This window comes from Ciconia boyciana, chromosome 30 (assembly GCF_034638445.1).
Source record: "Ciconia boyciana chromosome 30, ASM3463844v1, whole genome shotgun sequence".
In the NCBI taxonomy this organism is placed as follows: Eukaryota; Metazoa; Chordata; class Aves; order Ciconiiformes; family Ciconiidae; genus Ciconia; species Ciconia boyciana.
Window position 1 is genome coordinate 194,761 of NC_132963.1, and position 13,851 is coordinate 208,611.

At 60.5% G+C, this 13,851-nt stretch overlaps 1 protein-coding gene across 1 annotated transcript; it reads right to left on the reverse strand.

The window, feature by feature from the left end:
• Positions 1-1,299: 1,299 nt before the first annotated feature.
• Positions 1,300-13,399, reverse strand: LOC140644964 (scavenger receptor cysteine-rich domain-containing protein SCART1-like). The gene is given in 19 exon segments (XM_072848153.1): positions 1,300-1,401; positions 1,642-1,649; positions 2,027-2,115; positions 2,545-2,630; positions 3,025-3,281; positions 3,533-3,686; positions 4,140-4,201; positions 6,987-7,139; positions 7,359-7,535; positions 7,877-7,972; positions 8,727-8,864; positions 9,149-9,184; positions 9,623-9,937; positions 10,021-10,083; positions 10,450-10,764; positions 11,122-11,436; positions 11,524-11,850; positions 12,458-12,772; positions 13,006-13,399. Coding segments are annotated over 19 exon segments (3,402 nt in total).
• Between the last annotated feature and the right edge of the window lie 452 nt (positions 13,400-13,851).

The following is a 13,851-nucleotide window of genomic DNA, read 5'->3' on the forward strand; positions in this document are numbered from 1 at the left end:
GGTTGGAAAAGACCTCTAGGATCATCTAGTCCAACCGTCAGCCCAACACCTCCATGCCTACTAAACCATGTCCTGAAGTGCCACATCTACACGTTTTTTGAACTCCTTCAGGGATGGTGACTCCACAACGTCTCTGGGCAGCCTGTTCCAATGCTTGACCACCCTTTCAGTAAAGAATTTTTTCCTCATATCCAATCCAAACCTCTCCTGATGCAACTTGAGGCCATTTCCTCTCGTCCTATCACTTGTTACATGGGAGAAGAGACCGACCCCCACCTCTCTACAACCTCCTTTCAGGGAGTTGTAGAGATCAATGAGGTCTCCCCTCAGCCTCCGTTTCTCCAGGCTGAACAACCCCATTTCCCTCAGCCGCTCCCCATCAGCCTTGTGCTCCAGACCCTTCCCCAGCTTCGTTGCCCTTCTCTGGACACGCTCCAGCCCCTCAATGTCTCTCTTGGAGTGAGGGGCCCAACACTGAACACAGCATTCGAGGTGCGGCCTCACCAGTGCCGAGTACAGGGGCACGATCACTGCCCTACTCCTGCTGGCCACACTATTTCTGACACAAGCCAGGATGCCATTGGCTTTCTTGGCCATTTTGGCACACTGCTGGCTCATATTCAGCTGGATGTCAACCAACACCCCAGGCCCTTCTCTGCCAGGCAGCTTTCCAGCCACTCTTCCCCAAGCCTGTAGCGTTGCATGGGGTTGCTGTGGCCCAAGTGCAGGACCTTGCACTTGGCCTTGTTAACCCTCATACAATTGACCTCGGCCCATCGATCCAGCCTGTCCAGGTCCCTCTGCAGAGCCTTCCTACCCTCAAGCAGATCAACACTCCTGCACAACTTGGTGTCATCTGCAGACTTACTGAGGGTGCACTCAATGCCCTCATCCAGATCATTGATAAAGATATTAAACAGAACTGGCCCCAGCACAGAGCCCTGGGGAACACCGCTTTTGACCGGCCGCCAACTGGAGTAAACTCCATTCACCACCACTCTTTGGGACTGGCCATCCAGCCAGTTCTTTACCCAGGGACGAGTACACCCGAAGACAAGTACCCAGCGAAGAGTACACTGTTTCGTGACATCCCAGGGGACAAGAACAGGCAGGAAGGGTGTGCAGCGCCTGCCTTTTCATGAAGAAGATCTGAAGGATGTGACAGACAGGTTACAATGAACGCACGCCAAGGGATCCTTTCAGGATGGCTCTCTGCACAAAGAGGCTTTTGCCGAGTCTCAAACAGCATGGTAGTTGCAGCAAGGCAGCGCACGTACCTGCAACGCTCTCCTGCAGCCTTCAGAGGACGGGAGTGCAGCAGTGGACCTGGCTGGAGGAGCTGGCTCCTGCCTGCCTGCCTCCTTCATCCTGGGGGAGCTGCCTGGACATGGCGGGAGCACACTGCAAAGAGACACCAGGAGGAGTCGGCATGAGCACGGGGCAGGTTGGTCTCCCATTTTCATCTGGTATCAAAGCTCCCCAGGCTGGCAGAAGAAGCGGGGCAGGTGGGGCTGTTTCCCATGGCACAGGGGAGCCTTTCCTGAGCCTCATCAGATGCATGGGAGAGGAGGAACCCTCAGGTCTGTTGTAAGGGCAAGCAAAGTGCTGTGGGGTGCACTCAACATCCTCTGCCTTCCCCACTATGGGGCCTACAATGGGGGAAACAAGCTTGTAAAAACCGTGGGGCATGTGGCAGGGACCTTCCCGAGTCCCTACAGCCGGACTGTCCAAAGGGGATGTCTCTGCTACATGGGTGCAAGGATCCCTTTCTTCCCTTCCCACAAGGGTCTCACCTGGCAGAAGACTTTTTCCGCGTGCCTTGCTGCCTCGTGCCTGGCCCCTGGCTTGGCAGCATGGGGAGGGAAAACTTTGCCCACCTCTGCAGCAGCTTGTCAGGAAGCCCCTGTGCACCTGGGAAAGGAGGAAGCTCTTCAGAGCAGCCCCATGGGGAGTGCGTTTTAGTGGGGCTGTGGTCACCCAGCGTGGGGCAGGGCCCCACCTGGACAGCAGGGACCCGTTCCCGTACGTCTTCTGATCTTGTGACTTTCTGCAGCCTTCTTGTGCCAGGTGGAGAAAGCCTGGGCCACCGCTCTGCTGAACACAATGAACCGAAACCTGGAGAGCAAATGACGACACAGGCTTGAAGAAGGGTGACCCCCTACCCTCTGCAGCTTCCCCGCACTAACCCTCCTGACTGTCGTGCGAGGCATGGCATCCCTTTTCCTTTGTGGCCACGCACAGGGTTTACTGGCAATCTCCCCCCAACACCAGAAAATGGAGCTTGAAGTCCTCTCCGTGTGCACTCGGTTCTCTCTGATGGGAATGACGGCAGGCTGGGCGTGAGAAACACAATCACGACGCCCGGTCACTCCAGGAGAATACACGCGTATTCCCAACTCGGCATTAGTTAACCAGAAACCAGTCACTTCAGGATGGATCCCTGACTCGATGCCGAGTGTCGAGCCCCGACAACGTGCACTGCTGAGCAGGAACTGGAAAGCCGCCCGCTCGGTTGGTCAAGGGCCGCAGAGGAAACGCACTCACCTCGGGAACGCCTCGGCAGGAGCAGCCTGCATCCCCCGAGCCGTGGTCGCTCCACCGCAGACAGCTGCAGCTGGCATCCACAGCCTCTGCAAAGTGACCCAGAGCTGTTAGAAGGTTTCCAAGGCAGTCTTCTCTTGGCTCCCAAAGGAAGCAGAGCTGTCTCCTGCTCCAAAGGAAAGGCACTTCTCCAAAGCCCTCTTCCAGATCCTCCTCCATGAACATTAGCCCTTGTCTGCTCTGGAGAAGCTGCACAGCAAACACTGAGACTGCGCAATAACACTGCCGGGCTTTTTTTAGGGCAAGGACCCAGAAACTCAGAAGAAACTTTCTTTGCTAATGGAGGAGTCAGTCAGGGTGAGCATAGGGAAAGGCGTTTGGCCGGCCTGCCACGTCCAGGCTGGCCAATGGTGATTGGGTTGCTCCCCCTTCAATAGGCTTCCCAAAGACATTGAAGCAGCCCTCAAAACCTCAGCAACTCACAGTGTGCAGCAGTGCAATCCGGCTGGCCTTGCTCTCCAGCCCTGTGACGCAGTCGTAATAAAACCGCATGCACAGGACATCGTCTTTGCAGGACAAAACGCCAATGTCCTTGAAGGCGAAGGCGAGGCGCCGGCTGTTCCTCAGCTGGAAGGAGTACAAGAGTATGGTCTCTTGCACACAGTCCTCCACCACGTGCCGCGGGAAGGAGGTGGCTTGCGATAGCCACTTGGAGTTCAGCGGCTTGATCTTGACATCGTCTGCAAGGAGGAGGAACATCGTCAGTGCCACAGCAGGCCAAATTTCCATGGAAGATTCATAACAAAAAGGCATCAAAATGTGGTTTATAAAAACAGCTCTTGGGGAGTGGTTTGTTTTGGGGGAGCTCAAGCCTTCCCCTGACCTTTGGAGGCAATTCCCTACTTCTCCCAGCCCTTTCCAAAGAGCAGCGAGCACGCACCCACCCCCAGACACGGAGGAGGAAAGCGGAGGGTGGCCGCTGCCTTCTCACCAGGGATAACCACTGTGGGGAACGCGAGCTCCTGCACACATAACACATCAATGTCCAGGTGGAAGACAGGTCTTCGAACCACATGCTCCTCTTCTTCACCGAGGAATCGCTCTTGGAGCATAGCGAAGGTCCCGAGTCCTGTGACCACGACACCCTGCCCAGGAAAAAGACAAAAAGGCTGATGAGTGGGTATTTTAGAGATGGGAAAAGTGAAAGCTTTGGAAAAGGCCCTTGTTCTGCATTTGTTTTCTTCCCCTCCTCAAAATATTGGCTAGCATCCCGTGGATAGAGAAGATTCCAGGCATTTCCAGCACAAGGAATACATATGGGAGTGGTTCCCAGGGATTATCCTTGGCACGGACCCAGCCTAATGCCCAGGCTCTCTGCTTGGTCTCTCCACTCTGACCATAGGGAAGGGTGAAGCCCTATCAGGCGCCAAATGCTTTCTCAGACTACATCTGGACTTGGTTTCTCTCCTGGTTGACCAAGAAGCAGCTCTGGGCACACAGGGTTATCTCGGTGTGCTGCCATGATGCTGAGGGAGGGATTGCTGCCCGGGGTTCAGGCTCTCTCTCCAGGGCAAAGGAGGGCCGAGATGCCAGCCCACCTTGTCCAGCTTCATCTGTCCCAGGATGTACGTAGACACAGCATCCCAGATAGCCACAATCTCTGGAAAGCAAGGGAAAGAGGTGTCAGGCTGCGGGCCAGCCGCCTCACAGCCCCTCGCCAAGCTCCTCGCCCAGGGGGTGACAGATGCAGGTGTCCACAAACAGCCCAGACAAACACTGCCATGGCCGCGGAGCTGGGCTGTGCCCCAGTTTCAGCCAGCCAGCCTTACTCTGCTCCCAGGGCAGGGCTGGAGCAGAAATGGGGATGTGGGAAGGGCTCAGGACCAGGGCTGTGGCCATCTAACCCCCAGAAAGGGATTGGCACCCCAGAGCCCAGGGCATGAACCCAGTGGCACAAGAGGATCCCATGGGAAGGAACAGAGGTTCTCCCAAAGGAGACTAGTCCAAGGGAAAGGGCTGATTTACAGCAGAGACATTTCCAGCTGGCTCGTGAGAGCCCTGTGGGAGCTGAAGGACACCTCATCCCCGGGGACGCAGGACCCCTTTTCATCCCAGAGCCAGAACGCCATGAGGTACCAGCTCCCAGGGTAAGCTGGCCCTGCATGGCCCCCCTCGCAAGGGGACTGAGCCATTCCCATGGGAGCCTTGGGGCTCAGGGCAGCCCCAGCACCATGACCCGGGAGTCCTAGTTGCCACATTGTCCCCCAAGCCCGGTGGGAGCCTTGGTCAGGTTCTCGCAGCAGCCCCCACGTCTCTGCTACTGGGAGCCCGTCCGGGCAGGTGGGGTTTGGGGGTTGGCTGCGTTTGGGTAGTTACAAGAGATGGGATCGAAGGATCCCATCAGCAGGATGGCTGTGGGATGCAACAGCCCCTCTGGTGTGCCCAAACACTCCTCTCTGCTGCGTGTCACTTGCGTGGTAGGAGTAGGATGGGCTTTCTTGCCCTGGTTTTGGCAGGGATGGAGTTAATTTTCTCCATAGCAGCCCATATGGTGCCGTGCGTTGGATTTGTGACCAGAACAGTCCTGGTTACACCCCGATGCTTTAGCTATCGCTCAACAGTGCTTGCACAGCATCAAGGCCTTCTCTGTTTCTCACGCTCACCCACCAGCAACTAGGCTGGGATGGGCAAGAGGCTGGGAGGGGACACAGCCAGGACCGCTGACCCAGCTGGGTCAAAGGGATATCCCACACCACATGACGTCATGCTCAGCAATAAAAGTTGGGGAAAGAACGAGCAAGGTGTTTGTGGGGTGTTTGTTTGTGTCTATTGTATTTGTCTCTCCAAGTTACCGTTATGCGTGATGAAGCCTTGAACACACTGAGTAGTGAAAGCTTCAGTTGCCCTAAATTTTGGCATCTGGTGTCATTTCAATTGGCCAAAGGCATTGCCCAACAACCTCCAAGAAGATGCCTCCAGATGTTGCCCGGTCTCAGAAAATTTCTCCAGTAGAGCTTGCAGTTCCCTGCACGTGTCTTGGGCCATCTCTCGGACCTCACATGTCACCAGGTGTTGGTGTCTGAGCAGCTCACTGCTGCCCTCCATCTCCAGGAATTAGCATCAGAGCTGAGACAAGGAGCTCACATGCAGGTGGCCATTTTGTGCACACCTGAACTGAGGCAAGAGGAATCCCACCTCCTTTGATGGATTTAGATCCTAGATTGTGGTGTGCATGGGAGGGACCCAAGTCCCTTTCTGGGCCCAGGACTAAAAACACAGGAGGAGGTGCCTCCATTGACTCAGCTGAATCCCTTCCCTCTGCAGGGGTAAAGGAGACCCCTCCCTGGCACTGTCCGGGTGTCCTGCCTAACGATGGGCCAAGGAAAGGCAATGTTCCTGCCCAGTTTTTTCCTGATAGGAGAAATGGCACTGCTGGAAAGAAGTCTGTCTCCCTGGCTGAGGAAGGGAACCTCAGTGATTCCTTCAGCCTGTTTCACAGCAGGTTCCCCTGGAGCCCCAGGGACACCTGAAGAGAGCCCAGAGGGGGAAGAAAAAGTGACGCCTTGGGCTGGTCCTTGTGCTGAGCTGGGCTGGGCTCCTGGGACAGAGGGAGCTCCTGGCAACTGGGCAGCGCTGCAGTGACACAGCTCTGCCCAGGAGCAGCTCCTCCGCAAAGCACAGCAGCCACAAAGCCTGACCCTGAGCCCGCAGTCCCCGAGATGTGCCCCTTCCCCACTGCCATGTCTGTGTGCTCTGCTCCCCCCAGTCAGCCTCAGGGGACACCCCAACACCTGGGCAGGCAAGCACCAGCTCTGGCTCAAACCCCAAAGCCTTTTAATAAGAACACACATGAAGGAAGGTGTAAAGCAGGCAATAAAAATAGAGGCAATCCCAGCTCTTTCTGCTGCCCGTTGGAAAAAGGAGATGGTTTCCTGATGCTCACGGCTCTCCCAGCTGCACAGACCTCTCCTCCTGGCTGGCTGCACCCAGCTGCACGGCAGGGACGGGCTCTCCGTGCCCAGGGCTCAGGGACTGTTGTGCACTGAGCTCTGGTGTCACAGCCTTGGTGTCCTCAGGGGGATGTACCAGAGACACCTCTTCAGCATCGTCATAGCCCGTGCTCTCTGGGGACAGAGACCAGGCATCTCCCTCAGCTCCAGGGACCCCAGCACTTCTCTGGGATCGCAGGTTTGCCCCTGCAAGCAGCAAGGCAGGCCACTGCACGTTCACCCCATGGGGTGTCCCTCCTGGTCTGTACATCACCTTCCTCCCTTCTCATCACCAGTCCTGAGATGTTCAGCTCCCTCTCCCAGCCCCGGTCTCCCCAAGGAAATCTCCCAGGGCAGGTTCCCCCATCCCAGGAGGCTGGGCTCTCAGTACGGCAGCAATTCGCTGGCAGCAGGGATGGCACCCCAGGAACCAGCAGTGCTATCTTTCCCTCTCACCTCTGGATGCATCCCTGGGCCCTGCTCCCTCCTCTGGTACCCTGGACTTTTCCCAGTCTCCCTGCCCAGGGGCTGGATCCTCCGCAGGGTCAGAAACCTCCCTGGCATCATCATAGCCATCCGCTGGGTCACCTCCGGGCAGGACAGGGATGTCTGAAAGGAGAGGGGAGCTGGTGACAGTGAGAAGAGACATCCTGCAGAGTAGCGGATGGGAGGCTGCACAGGGACATGGGGCTCAGACAATGGTGTGGGCAGCACCACAGGAGACCCCCCGCCATGTCCTACCCAACTCTGAGGGTGACACTCAGTGACACTGCTGTCCACCCCATGTCTGCAGGGAGGAGAGATCAACCTCTTCTTGCCCCCTGTTACCTGGTACTGGCCCCGGACCATCTTCCTCCTTGCTGTCCTCAGGGTAGGGCTGCAGCTTGGTAAGGGACCCCTCTGAATAGGAGCCTGGAGAGAGGCACAGCAGCTTTGATGGGTTGAGCCCCACTGACCCGGCTTGCGGACAGTGCTGCTGGTGACAGGGGAGCTCCAGAGCCAGGGCTGAGGGGAGAGGAGCACTCAGAACTCAGCCTGCTCCCCTGGGACAACCCCCATCTCAAAGGGGCTCCCAGAGCTGCCCTGGGACAGCACCTTCCCTCAGCCCTCAGGTGTCCCATGGGGTGCAGGGGCAGGCAGAGAGGGGCTGTCCCAGGCTGGGACAGGCAGAGCTGGTGGGGATGAAGCTTCTCTCCTGGGCCCGGGACCTGGCTGCTCTCCCCACAGCCCCCACAGCCCCAGTGCTGCAGCGACCATGGGCCAGGGGGCTGCAGGGGGTCAGCCCTGGGTGGGGGCCAGGGAAAAGAGCCCTGCAGATATGCCCCCCATGAGGGACCCTCACCCACCTGAGCCGCTGAACCTCGCCTGCTTCTCCCATGCCGGGCTGTAACCGATCTCCTCATACACGGCATCAGGGAAAGGCTCCCAAGCTCTCTCGGAGCCTGCGGACAGAGGCAGGGCTGGCCCAGGGATGGGCAGAGAGGGGAGGGGATCCCGCTCTGCTCCCCCAGCCCTGTTCCCCTGGGCCAGCCCAGGGCTGTCCCCACAGCACAGACCCACTGCGCTGTCCGGTCACTGCTGCCACTTCCTAAGTCGGGGCAACGTCCCCATGGAGACAGTCTGGGGCAGTGACACCCTCGCACCATCCCCTCAGAGACAGCCCTTGTGCCCCTCTGGACCCTGCGTCAGGCCCCTGGTGCCCCTGGTGCTGAGCTGGGAGCAGTTCCACCTTTCCTCTGCCCCTGGAGCTGCTCCGTCTCTGCCCCATGGATCCATAGCACGGCCCCTGCCCTGCCGCAGGGAGGTCAGGGATGGGTGGAGGAACAGCCTGGGGGCCTGACACCACAGGGATGGACCCTGCTGCCCCACGCTTCTCCCAGCATCTCCATGCCCCACACCCCCTCCAGTGCTGCCCACAGCACTGCCAGTGGCTCGTCCTCATCTGTCTCCCCTCTCCTCCCATCTCCCTCAGCCCCACTCTGCCATTTCTCTCTTCACCCCACCCCTACATCTCCCCATCTCTGCACTCCCCCTACCCCTGGCCCATGCTCAGGCAGTCAATGGGGCGGTACGGGGGACAGCAGGCAGCACACACTCTTGTCCCCTCTTCTCTTCCTGTACCGCTCACTGACACCCCACAGCACCCCGGCCTTGCCAGGAGACACATTCCCCCAGGATCGTGGGGGAAGGACTCACCTCTCTGCCCAGCCCTGGCGATTCGCACTTGCCCGGCCAGGAGGGCCAGGAGCAGGCAGAGAAGGGCTCCCAGGATGATGCAGATGATAACAGGCAATGAGACTCTCCCGCTGCCGGTCGCACGGCCCGGGCTGGGATCTGCATGGCAGGAACACAGAAAGGGCAACAACGGGTCTGAGAGAGGTGGGGGGCCGGGATACCCCAGTCCTCAACCCATTACACCAGGGGTAGGGGACCCCGGGGGGACAATATGGGGAAGCGCCCACTCTGCTGGTTAAACGACAGCCCTCCCCAACCTCCCCCACCGCTACCCCGGTGCCTCCTCTTGACAGTTTCCCACCCCAGCAAGGAGCCCCTTCCCTCCAGCCGTGGGTCACAGCCCGGCCTCGGGAGACCCAGGGCTGGCAGGAAGGAGAGGTTACCTGCTCGGGGAGTTGGTGCTGCTGTCCTGGGTGCAGCTGCAGAGGAGGAGAAGGAGAGCTGGGCTGAGAGGGTGGGCGTGCAGGTACCAGGGAGCCTCCTCTCTGACACGCGCCGTGTGTGTGCGCGTGTGTGTGTGTGTGTGCAGACATCCCTGACGCATCCCACCCAAATTGCCTCTCCTGCAGGGCTGCTCAGGGTCGCTGGGACAGAGCCCAGGGCCCTGCTCTGGGCCATGGACAGGATGGCGTGGGCAGCCCCAGAGATGCCCCTGGGAGCTGCAGGGCCCCACGAGCAGAATCTGGAGGGCATCCAGCCCCACAGAAGCTGCTGCCAACTTGGCCCCAGGCTCCCATGCTCTGCAGGGACAGCCATGCTCTCAGGAGCTCTGGAGCCATGATGGGACCCAGCAAGGAAAACGCCTGCCCCAGCTCCTCACCAATACCCCCGTGAGGGGTCCCAGTCCTGCCACTCACCCGAGCAGCGTACGGCAGCGTCCTCCTTATGCCGGCAGGCACCGCTGTCCCCAGGCCGGGCCCAGCAGTCCTGCAGAGATGGCTCTGTCCCCCGGCACTCCACCTGCTCCAGCCAGATGGGGCCCGTCCCCTCCCCAAATGCAGCCTCGTCCAGGGCAGACACTGCAGGGCCACAGCCCAGCTGCCTGCATGCCACCGCGGCATCCCACATGTCCCAGGAGTCGTCGCACACCGTCCCCCAGGAGCCGCGGTGCCAGATCTCCACTCTGCCTGAGCACCCATTCTCGCCTCCCACGGCACGAATCTTCTCCCTGTCTGCAGAAGGCAGAGACCCTCAGAGCACTGGCACTGCAGGCAGAGCCCTGCCAGGGGAGAGGGGCCTGCAGAGGAGCAGCTACCTGTGCAGCTCGTGGAGTTTGGGCACACGGTCCCCAGCGCCGGGGGCGTTTCTGGCCGTCTCCCTGCAGAAGGAAATGCTGGGGTGAAGGGGCTGCTGCAGGGGGTCGTGCAGCAGAGAGTGGGGCTGAGCTCTGCTTGTGCCTCCCCATGCAGCCTCGCTCACGGCAGCAGCTGAACCCCGGTCATTCAGGGACACGCACGGCACTGTGGGGCACCCTGACTGCTCAGCCCCCAAGGCTCCCTGGGTCACAGAGCAGCAGGAGGGCGTCCATGGAGGGGACGCTCCTCAGAGCCCTGGCTGGGCTCTTCTGAGACCTTGCCTGGAGACACCTCTGCCTCCCACGGGTGGCCTCTGTCTCTGCGTTTGACAATGCCCAGCAGGGAGCAGGAGCTGGGGTGACGCTGGTGGCTGGGTGGGTGAGAGTTACCATTGCAGGTGATGTGGGTCTCATCTCGCAGGTCATCGCATGACTTTGGGTGCCAGGGCGCGGAGGGACACTGCCAGAAGGAGCTGTTTCTCTCCCCACACTGCACGCGATCCAGCCAGGCGGGGCCAGGCAGCCTGCCATAGGTCGGGTAGGGTTCCAGGGACCCTCCGTCCCCACAGCCCAGCTCCTTGCATGCCAGCGACACCGTTTTGGGAGTCATTGAGTTTAAGCAGACGCTCCCCCACGTCCTGTTATAGAAAACCTGCAGGCGCCCGGCGCAGTTGCTGCTGTTCTCCAGCCTCAGGGCCACGAACTCTGGGAGGAAAGGCACCGAATGGGAACAGGCTGGTCCGGGGCTGTGGGAGCAGGGATGCCCCTGCACCCCCAGGCCCTCAGCCAGGCAAGGCATGGCCAGCAAGTCCCCCTTGCACCCATGGGCAGAGAAAAATCCCTGATTGACAGACACCCCTGCCCTCCACGCTAATCCTCGAGGATGGCTCAGCTCCCCAGGGCCCCCCGGGTGGGACTGAGGAGACCCATGCGTGGGTGTACCCAGGGTGGGCTTGGGCAGGGGCTCAGAGGCAGCCATGAACAGCCTTGGCCGTTGCCAGCTCTCCCCTTGTCCTGGCCTCCCCGGGCACAGGGCTCCCAAAACCAGGTCCCAGCACAGACCTGAGCAGACCACTCCTGCGTCCTCCTTGTGCCCGCAGTTGTGTTGCCCCCAGGACCCTGCCGGGCAGTCCCAGAGAGCAGCTTCGTCCCCGGAGCAGTTTACGCTCTGCAGCCAGATCCGACCAGAGCCTTTCCCAAACCGAGCAGAGCCAACCGCCTCCGCCGCCCCTCCGCAGCCCAGCTGGTGGCAAACGACGGTGGCGTCGGGCAGGTCCCAGCCATCATCACAGATGGTCCCCCAGCTGCCCTGGTAGTAGATCTCCACTCTGCCAGCTCAGCGCCCGGACCCATTCACCAGCCGGACCTGCTGGCTCCCTGCAGCAGGAAGAAACCCCAGCTGCCATCAGGGGCCGGCTGCCCACCCAGCCCAGAGCCTGGGAGGGCCCCTGCAGTGCCACTCACCCCAGCAAACGACCCCCACGTCCTCTGCAATCCCTGCTGCCAGCGCGCTCTCGGGCACGGAGGTGTTGCAGAGGGTCAGGTTGGCCTCGTGCCCTGCGCACCGCACCCCTCGCAGCCCCACGGGACCCGTCCCTCTCTGAGGCTTTGGGGGGTTGTAGGCTGCCTCTGCCTCTCCGCACTGCAGCTGCCGGCACACCACGCTGGCCTCCTGCATGTCCCACTGGTCATCCAGGACTCTGCCCCATGTCCCGCGCTGCAAGATCTCCACTCGCCCGTCGCACCGGCTCCCTCCACCCACCAGCCGCAGGGATGAGGAGCTGTCTGGGCCTGGGGAGAGCAGCCATGCCCCAGCCCTCAGCAGCACCAGACAGCCCAGAAACCTGCAGCACCTCTCCAGGCTCTGGAACCCTCACGGTGCCCTGAAGCTCACCCACCTACCCCCAGCCCTCTGTGGCGAGCTTCAGGAGCAGCTTTCCACATGGCTGGTTTCCGCATCCCTCAGCCTTCCTGGGCAAGACACTCTCTGCTCTTGCTGGGCCAGAGCCACCCAACACGTCCCTGCTGAGGCAGCTGGGGCAGCTCCCGCAGGAGGGAGCAGCAGCCGGCGGTGGCCTGGGGACAGGCAGCACCAGGACGAGCCTTGCCCAACCTCAGTGCTGGCATTGGCACTGCTGAGCCATGGGGCAGAGCCCACACGTCTCTGCCCCTCTGCATCTCTGCGGACCTGGGACTGGGAGCCTGTGTGGCTGGCAGGGATAAGAGCAAGTGGGACCTTCCCCATTAAACAGGAAAAGTTTGGGACTTGTGCTGACCAGGAGTGAGGGCAAAGCCCAGCCCTGCTCTGCAGCTCACACCCCTGCTCTGCTGCTGCTGCTGCTGCTGGGGGCACCCAGACAGCCCCTGTGGGTGTGGGACTGGGCTCTGTGGGACTCACCTGAGCAAATGACAGCAGCGTTGCTCTCGTGGGAGCACGGCGAGGCCCCCAGGGCAGTCACTGCACACTGTCCCAGGTGGGCTTCAGTCCCGTTACAGTGGAATGTGTCTCTCCAGACAGGGCCGGGTCCTCTCCCAAAATGCCCTCCTCTGGGAATGGACTCAGCAAACCCGCAGTTGAGGTGACGACAGAGAACGTGGGCGTCCGAGAGATCCCAGCGGGAGGCACAGAGGGTGCCCCAGGTCCCCAGCACCTCAACCTCCACCCTTCCCTCACATGCCGTGCGGCCGTTCACCAGCCTGAACCCCGTGTACTCTGCGGACAGAGAATGATGATACAGGACGGACTTGTGCTTTTGCTCCCTCAGGAGGTGGAGGAGAGGCCAAATGGAGGAGAACCTGCCATCCTCCTCCTTCTGCACGATTTTAGGGCTGCAGACAACCACATCAGCCCTTCTGTCCTCATGCCCAGCACAGCACAGTCCCTGCCCTGCTCCCCTTCTCCCCAGCACAGCCCCGGATATGTAGCACCCCACCCTGAGTCCTTACGTGTGCAGGTGACACCAGCAGCGTTTGCGTGGGTGCAGGGCTGGTCCCTGGGGGATCCCCTGGGGCAGGAGATGAGAAGGGGTTCATTCCCCACGCACTGCAGCTCTCTGTCCCACATGGCACTGACACCTTCTCCAAAGTGAGCTGCCCCAGGGACGGACAGGGCTGTGCCACACTGCAACTCCCTGCAGACCACATCGGCAGCTTTGGGACCAAAGTCTGAGTCACAGACAGTTTTCCACTGGTTCCCATCACGGATCTCCACACGTCCTGAGCAGGGGCTGTCCCCTCCGACCAGCTGGACAAATCCTGGAGCAACCAAAGACCCCTGTGAGTTCCCAGAGCCCTCTGGCAGTAACCTGCCCACATCCCACCTAATCTCCAAGGAGGCCATAGGCAAGGAGCCCCACAACCACCCCAGCAGCTCCCAGTGGGCGCTGACGGCACAAACACACCAGGGACACCCTGCCGCTCCCCATGCATCCTCACAGCACTTGTGGGTTTGCTTCTCTCCCAAACCCCCAGCTGCAGGCACTGCTCAGACAAACTGCTGCCGTCCTGGAGACCCTGGGCTTCCTGGCACCAGCCACAGGCACTGCAGCACCCGGGGCACAGGGAGACTGGCCAAGGCACTGCTGGCTGCTGCAGCCTGCTCTGCCTGCTGAGCTCAGGGCCAGGCTGAGGAACCCCTGGAACCGCCAGAAACACACCCTGGTCTCAGGGCGGTCTCAGGCTGTTGGGACACTGCTGTTAGATGGAACATGCCACAGGGTACAGGCATGGCACAGCTATATCTGCAGTGTCTGCACCAGCCCCCCACTCTGGCACCTGTCTGGGGAGGGGGTC